At 41.9% G+C, this 15204-nt stretch overlaps 1 protein-coding gene across 1 annotated transcript in view; it reads left to right on the top strand.

Moving 5' to 3' along the window:
* LOC145401061 (ankyrin repeat domain-containing protein 13D) overlaps positions 1-15204 on the top strand; it is a gene marked incomplete at its 5' end in the record, with an annotated part of 398667 nt that overhangs the window by 37106 nt on the left and 346357 nt on the right. Inside the window, one exon of the mRNA XM_080273433.1 lies at positions 10887-11022. Coding sequence (XP_080129559.1) covers positions 10887-11022 — 136 coding nt within the window. The remainder of the gene's footprint in view (positions 1-10886; positions 11023-15204) is intronic.

The following is a 15204-nucleotide window of genomic DNA, read 5'->3' as shown; positions in this document are numbered from 1 at the left end:
CAGTCTGGTCTTTTTTCACTTTTACCAAATTTAATTACATGGCACTTGTCCACATTAAATTCCATGTGCCATTTATTGCTTCATTCATGAAACTTGTTTAATTCCTCTTTGCAGCTCTTTGCAAGAATCTGTGTTAGTAATTTTCTTTTGAATTTTTGCATCATCTGCAAACATATTTAGATAGCTTCCTTTTCCAATGTTACTATCTGTGTCATTTATACTGTACCTGTATATACTAAAAACATAATTGGTGCCAGCACTGAGCCCTGTGGCACTCTGCTGTGTGTGTGTGTGTGCGTGTGTTCTTACCTAATTGTATCTTTACAGGAATGAGTCAAGCTCGTACTGTCCCGTGTCTTAAACCATGTTTATCGCACATATCCTTAAATTTGTGAATTGTTTTGGCACACACTATTTCATTCGGTAGTGCATTCCACTGATCAGTTGCTCTGTTTGGGAAACTAAATTTCCTCACGTCTTTATCACCTCTCTTTTTATGCAATTTTTTGCAGTGTCCTCTTGCTGATGCTTCCCCATATGTTAAGTAGTCATTTATGTCTATTTTCTCCTTCCCTGATATGCATTTATATAGCATAATCATGTCACCTCTTTTCCTTCTCTCATGTAGTGTTGGTAGATTCAGTTTATTTAGTCTTTCTTTGTAGCTTAGATTCCTTAAGCTTGGTACCCATCTTGTAGCGGCCCTTTGAACTTTTTCAATCTTGTCTGTGTGTTTTTTGAGATGAGGACTCCAGACAACTGATGCATATTCCAGGGTTGGTCTGATGAATGATGTTATTATCTTTCTTAGCATGTCTTCATTTATGTATGTAAACTCTATTCTCTTATTGGCAAGCAGTGTATACATGTTCCATACCTTCTCACTGATGTGGTCAGCCAGAGATAGTCTGTTATCGACAATCACACCTAGGTCCTTCTCTCTTTCTGATGTTTGTAGGGTTTTATTTCCTAATGTATAATCCCAATCAGGTCTTTTTTCCACCTTTACCAAACTTGATTACATGATACTTGTCCACGTTGAATTCCATTTGCCATGTATTACTCCATTCATGAAGTTTATTTAATTCTTCTTGTAGTTCTTTACAAGAGTCTGTGTTAGTAATTCTCCTTAGTATTTTTGCATCATCTGCAAACATATTTAGATAGCTTTCATTTTCAGTGTTACTGTTTATATCATTTATATACACTAAAAACATGATTGGTGCCGGCACCGAACCCTGTGGTACTCCACTAGTCACTTCTTTCCATGATGAGTAATTTCCTCTTAGTACTGTTCTCATTTTTCTTTTCATGAGAAAATCTTGCATCCAACAATACAGATTGCCTCGAATTCCTCCTTGATGGTACAGTTTCCATAAAAGGCTTTGGTGTGGTACTGTGTCAAATGCTTTCTTGAAATCTAAATAGATACTCTTCACCCATCCTTTTCCTTCCTGTAATGTGTCTGTTACTCTGTCATAGTAACTCAACAGATTAATAACGCATGATTTTCCTTTTCTGAAACCAAACTGTCTTTCTGTTATCATACTGTGTTCTTCTAGGTAATTTACCCAAGCTTTTCTTATAAGCTTTTCTATTACCTTGCTTACAACACTGGTTAGTGATACTGGTCGGTAGTTAAGTGGATTTTGTCTATTCCCTTTCTTGAATAAGGGAACAATGTTTGCTTTCTTACAAATATCAGGTAGTTTACCTTGACTCAAGGATTTCTTGAAAATTAAAAATAAAGGTTTACTTAACTTCTTTGCACATTCACGTAGCACTCAACGTGAAATTTCATCAGGACCATTTGCTTTTCCTTTGTCTAAATTACTTAGCTCCTCTTGTATTTCTTTTTCTGATGTTTGTATATCTGGTAGTATGTGTGGGCATGCATGTTCCACATAATCCCTCTCAAAATTTTTTTCCTCTATAGAAACTGATTGGAAATTCTTGTTTAGTGCTTCGCAAATATCCTTCTCTTGTGTATAGGTGATTCCATTGTCCGTAATGGATTGTATTTTATCTTTTACTTTGGTTTTGCTTCTGATGTAGCTGTAAAATAGCTTTGGTTGATCTCTACTTTTATTTATGATATCCTCCTCAAACTGTTTTTGGGCTTCCCTCCTTATTCTTGTATAATCGTTTCTTGCCTGTTTGTAATTATCATATGCCCTTTCACTCTTGTGTTTTCTGTATCTATTCCACAACAAATCTCTTTTTTCTTTTGATTTTTTGCATTCTGTTTTGAACCATTTCTTTATTTTCTTTTCTGCTTCTTTTTGCTGTGGGATGTACATTTGGACTCCTATGACAGAATAGATAGGCAAGGTATGTGGAAGGTATTAAGAATATATGGAGTGGAGGGGAAATTGTTGAGTGCTGTGAAGAGTATGTACGAGGGAGCTAGGGCTACGGTGCGAGTGGATGGTGAGCTGAGTGAGTTCTTTGATCTCAATGTGGGACTGAAACAGGGGTGTGTGATGTCTCCATGGCTGTTTAATATATATATGGATGGGGTTGTAAAGGAGGTGCAAGGTAGGGCAGTGGATGTGGGGGTGGCCCTAATGAATGAGGGTGAGATTTGGAAGCTTCCGGTGTTGCTGTTTGCTGATGATACAGTATTGTTGAGTGAAGATGAATGGGAGTTGCAAGGTTTGGTGAATGAATTTGGGACAGTGTGTAGGAGGAGGAACCTGAAAGTTAATGTAAACAAAAGTAAAGTTATGGTGTTTGAGAGGAATGAAGTCACAGAGTGTGCAATGAGGTTGGATGGTGAGGATATGGAGAATGTGAGTGCATTCAAGTACTTGGGTAGTGTGATGAGTAAGGATGGAACTTTGGGGGATGAAGTGCGTGAAAGGGTACAGCAGGGAAGAAAGGTTGTTGGTACACTGAAAGCAGTGATGAAAAATAGGGAGGTGAGTATGGAAGTTAAGAAGTCACTGCATGATGGTATTGTGATCCCTACCCTGATGTATGGAAGCGAGGCGTGGACCTTGCAAGAGGGGAACAAGTCAAGAGTGAGAGCAGTGGAAATGAGTTACTTGAGAGGGGCATGTGGAGTGACGTGGAGGGACAGGTTGACGAATGAAGAAGTGAAGGAACGTTGTGGGGTAGATGTGGATGTGGTTGAAAAGATTAGGAGAAATACACTGAGGTGGTTTGGACATGTGGAGAGAATGGAGAATGAAAGACTGACTAAGAGGGTGTATGTAGGTGAGGTGGAGGGAGGGAGAGGGAGGGGTAGACCGAGGATGAGGTGGAGGGATGGAGTTGAGAGGTATATGAGGGAGGGGGGGGTGAGTTGGGGGGAGGGGAGTCAAATGGTGGGTGACAGAGTGACTTGGAGGCGTTTTGTCTGCGGCCACCCTTTGCGGGATTAGGGCGTCGGGCTATAGATAGATAGATAGATAGAAATCTTGTCCTCTAAGCTCCTTTTCTCAAGCAGTTTCTAAGAAGTACTGTACTTCTTTAGGTCATGATATTTTCCCTTTTTATAGTTTTGGCTCTTTTTGTAACTTTCATTGCTGTTATCTATGTCATATGCAGTCCGGAAATTGCAATTTAGTACTGCATGGTCCCTTTTGCTGAATGGAGAGTGATATATTAAATTGTCAATATCGTTTTCTTGCCTAGTAAATATGAGACCTAGCATTGAGGGCACATCAAGTCCTCTTTTTCTGGTGCTTTCCCCTTACATGTTGCATTAGGGAAAACTCTTGCACAAGATCCTGGAGTTTTTGGTCTCAATAGCTTTCTTGGCTTATTATATCTAGAGTATTCCAATTTATATTTGTATTAAAATCTCCAGTTAGTATAATTCTTTTCGATTTCTCTTCCATTTTATGAAGTAATGCTCTTAAACTCTGAATTGTACTCCAGCCAGGGCCTCATATTCGTCTCTTTCCCATGTGTTTGATCTGGGTGGCATGTACAAATTGGCTACAAATACTTTCCCTTCAGATGTATTTATCTCTACTGCAATCAGTTCTACTTGTGAGGGTATATCTAATTCTATATCTTTGACTTTTAAATTTTTCTTAGTTAATATTATAATTCCTCCATCTTTTTTAAGTTCCTATCTCTTCTCCATATATTATATTCCTCTAAGTTTAGGATGTCATTTGGTATCCTTGGTGTTAATTTTGTTTCAGTTAGGCATATTATATGTGGTTCATTTTCTCTGACATAATCATTCATCTCTAATCATTTAGATACCATTCCATCCACATTTGAGTACATCAACTTAATCATATTGTTTATATACTTGTCATGATTTGGTTCTGCTACCTTCCTCCTTTTTATTCCCTCCTGTTTATGTACCACTTTCATACCTGCAATCCAATTACTTTGTAAAAAAAATGTGTTCTTCTCCTCCTCTGATCTTCCCTCATTCTTTGTTTTTGCTTCCTCCCTGTGTGTGTGTGTGTGTGTGTGTGTGTGTGTGTGTGTGTGTGTGTGTGTGTGTGTGTCAGAAGTTGTGCAGTGTTTTAGTGAGCTGTGTGTATGTTCCTTTATATAAAGGAAAAGGGGAGCGAGAAGTACGTGGTAACTATAGGGGTATTTGCCTTCTTAGTGTGACTGGAAAAATAAATGGTAGAATACTCATTGATAGGGTTAGGCATATAACAGAGGAGCCAGTTCCAAAAGAACAAAGGGGGATTTAGGAAGGGAAAAGGGTGTGTAGATCAGATATTTGTTCTAAGATGTTTAACCCCTTAATACCGCAATTGTTTCAGGCAAGGTACCTCCCACAACTGCAATTCAGGGGTGTTTTGGCAACTTTCACCAAGGGCAAATTGACTGTGTTCTGGCTAAAGAGGAAGAATTTACACACCTGACAACGCAGTCCGTACCCGCGTAGGCCTAATGGTTACTTCACAATTGTGCGTCAAATAAAAAAAAAAATTTATGATAATTACCCCTCAAAAACAATCAGAAACATGAAAATTTTGACAACTACTTATTTTTCTTATTGAAACAGGTCATTTCAAAGTGTTTTGTCACACCAACCATGAAAACAAGTGTATGTAGGTGTGGGGAGATTACTATACTGTGGGAAGATAAAGTAGGCTGTGGAGAGTAGGACTGTAGGTATGGGGGTTGGAAATAACCAGCTTTTCTCATGAAAAGAAAGCACTTCATTGTTTTCTGTAACATCTACCATGAAAACAGGTGTGTATGTAGGTGTGGGGAGATAAAACAGGTGTGTGGAGTAGCCCTACAAGGTCTCATAGTCATTCCAAAACTTCGTTTTTAAAGGCTCCAACATGCTTGCATGTGTCGGCCTTGGTCACCTAATGGCGGCTCTCCATGCTGCACGATCCATTGCAGCCTCCCTGTTCAGTCCCTTAACCCTAAGGTCACACTTAATGACCTCGTCCCATGTCTTTCTCGGTCTGTCCCTCATAACCCCACCCCCAATATTAACACTTCTCACCTTCCTCACCCAATTATCATCCCCCATCCTCTCCACATGTCCAAACCATCTCAATCTACCTCTCCTCATCACAACACCAATACACTCCAGTCCCATCCTACCTCTCAACTCTTCCATCGTAAACCGAGCCCCTCCAGGCCTTGGACGCAGGGACGCACTGCACATGCACCTAATCATTGTCATTTCTGTACGTCTGAGCCGGCGAATATCTTCCTCCTTCACTGCCCAGGTCTCACTACCATACAGCATTACACTTCTAACACATGCTGCATACAAAGACCCCTTAGCATGTAGGGAGAGTCCTCTCAATGTCAGGAGAAGCAAGAGCACCCTGAACTTCTTCCAACCACTTCCCACACTAGCCACAGAGCTAGCTCCAGCCCCACCTCCAGCACACAACATGTGTCCCAAATAACAAAACTCTTCCACACACTCAAGAGATTCACCAGCAAGTTCAATCCTTTCACGTCTGACAATCTCCACCTGCTCACCCCAACACGCCGTACACATAAAATCAGCATTATCTCGCAGTCTGCCTCTGATACCACTACATCTCTTATGCACCCATTTATCACACACACCGCACAAGATGGAATTACTTCCCACGCCCTTGTGGCAAACTGCGCATGGCCACTCTCCCTCGTCTTTGACAGTACTGCCACCAACCCTAGATATCATCACTTTTGTTTTATCTGCATTTACCCTTAAACCCTTTTGCCCCATACCATCTCTCCACTTCCTAACCTTTCCTCCACCTCCCTTTTGTTCTCTGCAATCAACACCAAATCATCAGCATACAACAACTCCCATGGGAGACCATTTCTAAAGTCATGTGAAAGGGCATCAAGTACCATGATAAACAACATGGTACTCAAGACCGACCCCTGATGCACACCAACATTCACGGAAAACTCATCACTCAAATCTCCATTCACTCTTACCTGAGTGTGAGCACCCACATACATGGCCATAACCACCCTAACCAGCCACTCCTCCAAGGCAAGCTTTCTCATTGCCCACTTCACCACCTCTCTAGGGACTCTGTCAAAGGCCTTTTCCAAATCAACAAAAACAAAATAAAGATCCCTTCTCCTATCAATATATTTTTCCTGAATCTGTCGAACAATGAATATAGCATCAGTGGTCCCCCTACCTGGCATAAACCCAAACTGCATCCCATCAGTATTCACTCTTTCTCTAATCATACCTTCTAAAACTCTCTCCATTACCTTCATTATCTGATCTAAAAGCTTTATACCTCTATAATTTCCTCTTTCCAGGGCATCACCCTTCCCTCTACACACATTTACAATTACACTCTCACTCATAAATAATCCTATTTATCAGGTCAGTGACTAAACTCACCCCTATATCGCCTGAGGCCTTCAGCATTTCGGCAGTCAACCCAGACACACCTGCTGCCTTCCCCACCCTAATCCTGCCTATTGGCTCACTTACAGTAGCAGTATCAATCAAAGGCCATGGGCCAGACACTGGATCTTCTGGCTCCAAACCTTCCCTGTCCCAGTCAAACTCCTCATTCAACAACCGGTTATAATGCTCTCTCCATGCATCTTTAATATCCTCACTGTTCACCACTACCTTTCCTTTATCATTCTTCACACACTGCTCGCCTATAATATCCCGATTATCCCTCTTCACTTGACCTACCACCTTAAGTATCATATTTTTCCTTTCCCCATGATTTAGGTTATCAAGTAATAGTCTCTGTGACTCAGACTTTGCCCTGTATACCTCTCTTCTAGCCCTATGCTTGGCAGCCAAATATTCCTCTTTGCTACCTCCCTTCTTCCATTCCCGGAAAAGCCTTATTTTCTCCTTAATTGCAGCTTCTACACCCTCATCCCACCACCAAGTTACTGTATGTCTTGGTGGTCCTCTTGTCCAACCGCATGTTACATCAGTAACTCTCAAGAAATTGTTCTTGAGGGCTCTGTACTGTTCATTAACGCCTCTGTCTACAGCTCCCTGTTCAGCCACCACTCTCCTCAACTTGCTATAGAAGGCATCCCTTACTACTTGGTTTTTCAGCTCCCATATTTTCCTTCTAGGTACATAAGTCCTCTTTTTCATCACTTGTTCTTTAAGCACCATATCACAAATCAATAGTTTGTGCTGCTGCACACACTCCTCACTTCCTATAACTTTAACATCCCTCACTAACCTCCTATCATACGCATATAAATGTTTATAACCATCAAGGACGTCAAAATAAAGTTGAATAATGCAACAAATGCATGCATAAGAAAGGAAAAAAAAAACTAATTTGTTTCCGATGTCTGATTTTACTGTCCCAACTTCCCATTACACATTTATCACACCATTACAGTTATCACATTATCATTACACTTCATCATACTTATCATTACAGTTTCAGCAACAACCAAATTCTCTTGTGGAAACTCCATTTCATTGGAATTTATCACACCAGTCATGAAAACAGGTGTTTTATATGCATGGGGAGGTGAGACAGGTGCGGGGAGTAGCCCTACAAGGCCTCATGGTCTTTCGAAAACTAGCACAGACGGACACTACTCAGAGGTGCAAATCTGGGCAGGTAGGGAGAATGAAAAAAAATAAGATGCGTCGTATGTAGTACAACATACAGCATTCTCCAACTATGTATGTACAGAAACAGGTAGGTACAAAGTGAGAAAGTAACAGAGTGAGGTGTAAAAATTTGGGAAGCAGTAGAAATAATATGAAACAGGTACGTACATCAGGGCTGACACTCGGGGGCCTGTTGGGGGTTGGAAGGGTTGTGAGGGACAAGGAGGGAGAGATGGGGTGGGGTTTGGGGGGGGGACGAGGCTAGCAGGGAGGGAGGAGGGGCAAGAGAGGGTGGGAAGGGACGCAGGTTGTTGTGGGAGGAGAGGTTCAGTTGCGTGGAGGGTTGGGAGTGTGATGGGGGACAAGGAGGGCATGAGAGAGTGGAGTAGAGGGTGGCATAGAGGCAGCTGAGAGGGGGGTGCCCCCCCCCCCACTGCCCGTGTTGCTCCGATCCCACCTCATGCCACATCAAGGGCGAGTTCTCATTGGCCTGAAGCCATGTACGTCATAATCGGGGTGGAGCAAGCACTCCGCAGTTTTTTACAGGCCGCGTTCAGTTGATGCAATTAGGCATTTTGGCATAAAACTCAAATCGCATCTATTGATGCGATTAGGACTTAAAGGGTTAATGGAGAAGTATCTAGAGAAGAGAAAGAAACTGTATGCTGCCTTCATGGACTTGGAGAAAGCTTATGACAGAATAGATAGGCAAGGTATGTGGAAGGTATTAAGAATATATGGAGTGGAGGGGAAATTGTCAAGTGCTGTGAAGAGTATGTACGAAGGAGCTACAGCTACGGTGCGAGTGGGTGGTGAGCTGAGTGAGTTCTTTGATCTAAATGTGGGACTGAAACAGGGATGTGTGATGTCTCCATGGCTGTTATATATATACATGGATGAGGTTGAAAATGAGGTGCTAAGTAGGGCAGTGGATGTGGGGGTGGCTCTAATGAATGCAAGTGAGATGTGGAAGATTCTGGTGTTGCTGTTTGCTGATACACTATTGTTGAGTGAAGATGAATGGGAGTTGCAAGGTTTGGTGAATGAATTTGGGACAGTGTGTAGGAAGAGGAATCTGAAAGTTAATGTAAACTAGAGTGAATTTATGGTGTTTGAGAGGAATGAAGCCACAGAATGCACAGTGAGGGTGGATGGTGAGGATATGGAGAATGTGAGTGCATTCAAGTGTATGGGTAGTGTGATGAGTAAGGATGGAACTTTGGGGGATGAAGTGCATGAAAGGGTACAGCAGGGAAGGGTGGTTGTTGGTTCACTGAAAGCAGTGATGAAAAATAGGGAGGTGAGTATGGAAGTTAAGAAGTCACTGCATGATAATATTGTGATCCCTACCCTGACGTTGGAAGCGAGGCATGGACCTTGCTAGAGGGGAACAAGTCAAGAGTGAAAGCAGTGGAAATGAGTTACTTGAGAGGAGCATGTGGAGTGACATGGAGGGACAGGTTGACGAATGAAGAAGTGAAGGAACGTTGTGGGGTGGATGTGGATATGGTTGAGAAAATTAGGAGAAATACATTGAGGTGGTTTGGACATGTGGAGAGAATGGAGAATGAAAGACTGACTAAGAGGGTATATGTAGGTGAAGTGGAGGGAGGGAGAGGGAGGGGAAGACCAAGGATGAGGTGGAGGGATGGTATTGAGAGGTATATGAGGGAGGGGGGAGTGAGTTGGGGGGAGGGCAGTCATGTGGTGGGTGACAGAGCGACTTGGAGGCGCATTGTCTGTGGCCACCCTTTGCGGGATTAGGCCATTGGGCTATAGATAGATAGATAGATATAAATAAGTAAGATAAGTGAAACAACCATTGCATTTCATAATAAGACTGTCTTTATATGTGGTAAAACAATGGACATTTTCAAGTAAGAGACATTTTCAAGTAAGGGACATTATCAAGTATGGGACATTTTCAAGTAAGGGACATTTTCAAGTAAGGGACAAGTTGATTCCCTATGTAGTCCCTTAAATCGAGGTTTGAATGTATATATATATATATATATATATATATATATATATATATATCCATCCACTCGTCCATCATCCAATCCTACATTGCCCCATGAGGAGCGTAGGAGCCCGGGGCTAGGCAGTTGGTCCCGACAATTACTGTAAGATGAGAGTGACCAGCCTCACTCATCCCTGAGTGGCATTACATGAGCAATCAACCCCAACCATCCCTTGGATATAAACCTTCACCGGCTCAATCCGATTGGAGCGCAATAATTACCCACTAAACCACCAGGCGCCAAAATTTGGTTATATGGTTACCACCCAGCGTAGTAAATGGTTTCCTGGTGCACAGGAAACCATTTGGCTTGTCACTCAGTGTAGAGTCACCCACAGGCTGAAGGAAGTGGAAAGAATGAAGGAAAGAAAGACAGAAGAGGGAGTGTAAAGTCACCCATAGGCAGAAGGACAATGAAAGAATGAAGGAAAGAAAGACAGAAGAGAATGGAAGGAAAGAAGGATGGAGAGGAAAGGGCAGACACCCGAGAGCAGCACTACATTGAATGAGAGGATGGTAAGTGCCCCCACCTACCACAATATATATATATATATATATATATATATATATATATATATATATATATATATATATATATATATATATATATATATATATATATATATATATATATATATATATATATATATATATATATATATTATATATATTTATATGTTTATATATATATATTTATATGTTTATATATATATATGTTTTTATATATATATATATATATAGTATGTATGTATATATACATATAGTATATATGTATGTGTATGTACTGTTTATATAAGTATTTGTATTAAACTCCACAAAAAGTTTGTACAGTAATATTGTATTCATTTGCAGCACAACAAGGAAGTGCGTGATCCTCGGGGTCGAACTCCTCTCATGTTGGCAGTTACCTTAGGTCACCTGGAGTCTGCTAGAGTCCTGCTGCGTCACCACTGTAATGTTAACGTTGAGACCAGTGATGGATGGACTGGTAAGTATTCCTAATTTAATATCACTATTGAGTTTCAACAGTAGTTACTTTAGTTTTGCCTTCAGAAGATATTACGATACATGTATTAAGTTTTTCTCACTCATCCATCTGTCCATCCATCATCCAGTCCTATGTTGCCCCATGAGGAGCGTAGGAGCCTGGGGCTAGGCATGTTGGTCCTGGCATTTAGGATGAGAGTGACCAGCCTCACACATCCCTGAGTGGTATTATGTGAGCAATAAACCCCAACCACCCATTCGATAGAAACCTGTACCGGCTCAATCCAATTGGAGCGCCTTAATAACTCACTAATCCACCAGGTGCCATAATTTGGCTATATGGTTACCACTCAGCATAGTAAATGGTTTCTTGGTGCACAGGAAACCATTTGGCCTGTCACTATAAAAAGGATCATTTAAAATCATCGCTGGTGGAGCAGCACTTATTTTATTTGTCTTGAGATTATATCAAGATTACCTATTTCTTCACTCATACAAAGGATATCAACATCTGACAAGACTAGTTAAGTCTTAAGTAAGGATAAGAGGGATCTTCTCAGTTGATGGTATTTTGGGGCAACAGATGCAAGATTACACATGTTTGTTACAGGGTTACACCTTTTATTTCTCCATTAGGAGCATAAGGATCTGTTACAGTCGCCTAAAGAAGCGACAGCAGAGTATCCAGAAGATTTCGGTCAGCGATAATGCACATACTGTGCTCGTCAGAAGTATCGAGCGCCCTGCGTCCCTCCTATGAAACAAACCTTTCAACATTGAAAAAACATATAAATAATGCATTTTATTTACCTTTAGTGCTTCGTAGGGCATCCTTTACATTTTTTCACGGACCTGAGACGTCTTGGAAGTGAAAGGGCGAGGTTCCTGAGGTGCTGGAGGGGTATTTTGTCCCAGGAGTTGCGAATGGCTGCTTCCAGCTTAGGCAGAGAGCTCACGTCCTTCCCTTGGAGATTCTTCTTTACGAGGTACCAGAGGTTTTCTATCGGGTTGAGGTCTGGGCTATTGCCTGGCCAGTCTTTCATGAATGATACCTCGCAGTCATGAAACCAATTGGTGACCAATTTGGCCTTATGAGCAGGTGCACTGTCCTGCTGAAACACTCATGCATCTGTGAGCTCGAAGGACTCAGGTAAGTGATCACACAGAAGCTCCAGATAAACGTCCTGATTCACTCTGCAGTTCTTGGGAAGCACAACAAGCTTCCCCAAACCTTTACCAGAAAAACAACCCCATACCATGAGTGAATCAGGGTGTTTAACTGTGCTTTCCACATAACGGGGGTCAAGCGGGTCACTACCTTTGCGCCAGTACACCCGTGCTCCTCGATTACAGGTAACACTAAACGTTGCCTCATCAGACCACAACACTGACAACCATTGCTCCTCACCCCAGTTAAGGTATTTGTTAGCAAAGGCAAGCCTACGAAGTCGCTGGTAACGTGGAAGAAGAGGCTTTCTCACAGGCCTGTGACTTGTGTAACCAAGTTCATGGACTCTTCGAGACACTGTGCTCACAGAAACTTCACCAAACACTTCTGGGTTGCTCTTCTTTATTTTCCTTGCACTCACACGTGGATTAGACTCCACTGCACGTTTTAAAACATTAACAGACCTCGGGGAAGTTTTCCTGGGCCTACCAGACCGCAGTTTCTTTGTGGGAATGTCACCACTGTTTTCCGCTCGAAAACAGGTGCACCACATACGCACTGTCGATCGAGCCACACCAACCAGTTCACTAATTTCCTTCGTTTGGTGGCCTGCCTCCTTTAGAGCAATGAACTGGGATATGATTTCACTCGATAGTTCACGGATAGGTGCCATAACAAAGCGACGAAAGCCAAAACACTGTGGGACACTCGGTAAAAAATGGCGCAATAAGAGAGGGACACGCGGCGGAGTTCCTCTTTCTCTCACACAGCCCGTAGGCAAGTGAGGCGGGAACCAACCAGCGCGCAGCAAGTCCTCAAGCTCCCGTGACATCATGCTAGTGCCCCCAAACATCTGGCTCAATTTTTAGTACCAAAAACGGGTGATGCTTTTTTGGCCATAAGTATTGTGCACCCTGCCATAGGCGCTCGATACTTCTGACGAGCACTGTACTTTTCCATTTATCTTTACAAGGTGAAACCTGTTATGTAAAATTGTTACAGAATACAGTAAGTAAATGCCAGAGTACCAGTACGGCATATTTCAAAACTGTAGGAAGCAGTTCGTTACGTACGATAACAGGAAATTCTAAACGGAACTTAATGAAATTTCAAAACTGTCACTCAAGGACAGTCAGGACCAAGTTACAAGTCCAAATCTAGTATGGTAACATGCGATAAGTTTTAGACGGAGGAGAAAAGGGCTTCAATAAACATTTAAAGTTAGTCATTATTATCCATCCATCCATCATCCAATTCTGTGTTGCACCATGAGGAGTGTAGAAGCCCGGGGCAAGGCAATTTGGTCCTGACATTTAAGATGAGAGTGACCAGCCTCACTCATCCCTGAGTGGCATTACATGAGCAATAACCCCAACCACCCCTTGGATATAAACCTTTACCGGCTCAATCCAATTGGAGCGCTGTAATTACCCGCTAGACCACCAGGCGCCATAATTTGGTTATATGGTTATCACCCAGAGTATTAAATGATTTCCTAGTATACAGGAAACCATTAGGCTTGTCACTCAGTGTAGAGTCACCCATAGGCGGAAGGAAGAGGAAAGAATGAAGGAAAGAGAGACAAAAGAGGGAGTGTAAAGTTACCCATAGGCAGAAGGATGAGGAAAGAATGAAGTAAAGAAAGACAGAAGAGGAAGGAAGGAATGGAGAGATGAGAGGAAAGGGCAGACACCCGAGAGCAGCACTACATCGAGTGAGTTGATGGCGAGCGCCCCCACCTACCACAAGTCATTATTATTTGTAGAATAATTTCTGTTACAATAGTAGGGAATACTTTAAAGTTGACCATCATCCACTCACATGATGTAGTGCTGCCTAATTCTTGCTTGTCCTTTATAATTCTTTTTCTGTGCCTGCCTTCCTCTCTTCCTATTTTTCCCATCTTTCCTGTCACTTCTTATTGTTTTTCTTTCCTTTAAAGGTGGCTTTACATTGAGTGACAAGCCAAATGGTTTCCTGTAAGCCAAGAAACCAATTATAACTCTGGGTAGCAACCATATAACCAAACCATACGTGCTCCCTATGTGTCAGCAAGTGGGTTGGTGGAGGATTAGTGCCCCTGCCCGTAAAACAAATAACTCAGTCAAACGACCACCCCTTATGGGATTATGGCGTCTGGCAGTAGATAGATAGATAGATAGATAGATATTTCTGTGCCTAAGTTCTCCACGGGTGACGACAGAAAGCGGGAAAGTGGCATAAGTTAGTAGGCTACTTTAAATGATTCAATCAACAAGCACGAAAAGAGACAACTTTTACTCCGAGACATGCAGTAATTACTGCCAGACATTAAGAAAAATCTCTGGAAGATTTAATATAAGCCTGAGGACTATCAGTGAATGAAATACAGTAATACCTCTATGTATGATACCCCTAAATGCGGTACCTCGGCTTAGTGATGAGAGTAGAAATACCACCATACCCCGTCTAACGATGGCCAAACCCCGGTTTAATGATGGGTTTTGTTTTGTTTTGTTTCGTTTCATTTTTAAAGGCTCCAACATGCTTGCATGTGTCGGCCTTGGTCACCTAATGGCGGCTTTCCACGCTGCATGATCCATTGCAGCCTCCCTGTTCAGTCCCTTAACCCTACAATTGTGTGTTTAGGTTGATTTATAAACTGTTTTTAAGACTAACTTTAATGTGTTTTAGCCATAGGTGGGGTGAACATTGTCATATTGTGGTACAGTTTACTGAACTTGATCTTTTCCAGACTATATTTGATGATTTTCAGATTTTATATGTTGGTTTTAGTGAGTTATTTACAGGTGTTAGGCTTAGGTTAGCGTTTTTACAGCTGTTAGGCCATTTAGATTGGGTTTAACACGTTCCCCGCGTTTCAGCAATATGAGTTCTCTCCCTGGTCGCGTTTCACTTCAGAACTCTCTCCCAGCAGTCTGTAAGGAGCTATCACAGTGAAAGGATTTATGTCGCTTTACTGAGTACCAATGAGGGATATGCCTTCATAAAAGTAGTGCGTCACTGGTGGCCCAA

The sequence above is a fragment of the Coenobita brevimanus genome, chromosome 54 (assembly GCF_032717465.1).
Source record: "Coenobita brevimanus isolate Jiangsu-jjx chromosome 54, ASM3271746v2, whole genome shotgun sequence".
Classification (NCBI taxonomy): domain Eukaryota; kingdom Metazoa; phylum Arthropoda; class Malacostraca; order Decapoda; family Coenobitidae; genus Coenobita; species Coenobita brevimanus.
This window is presented reverse-complemented; position numbering and strand designations above follow the sequence as displayed.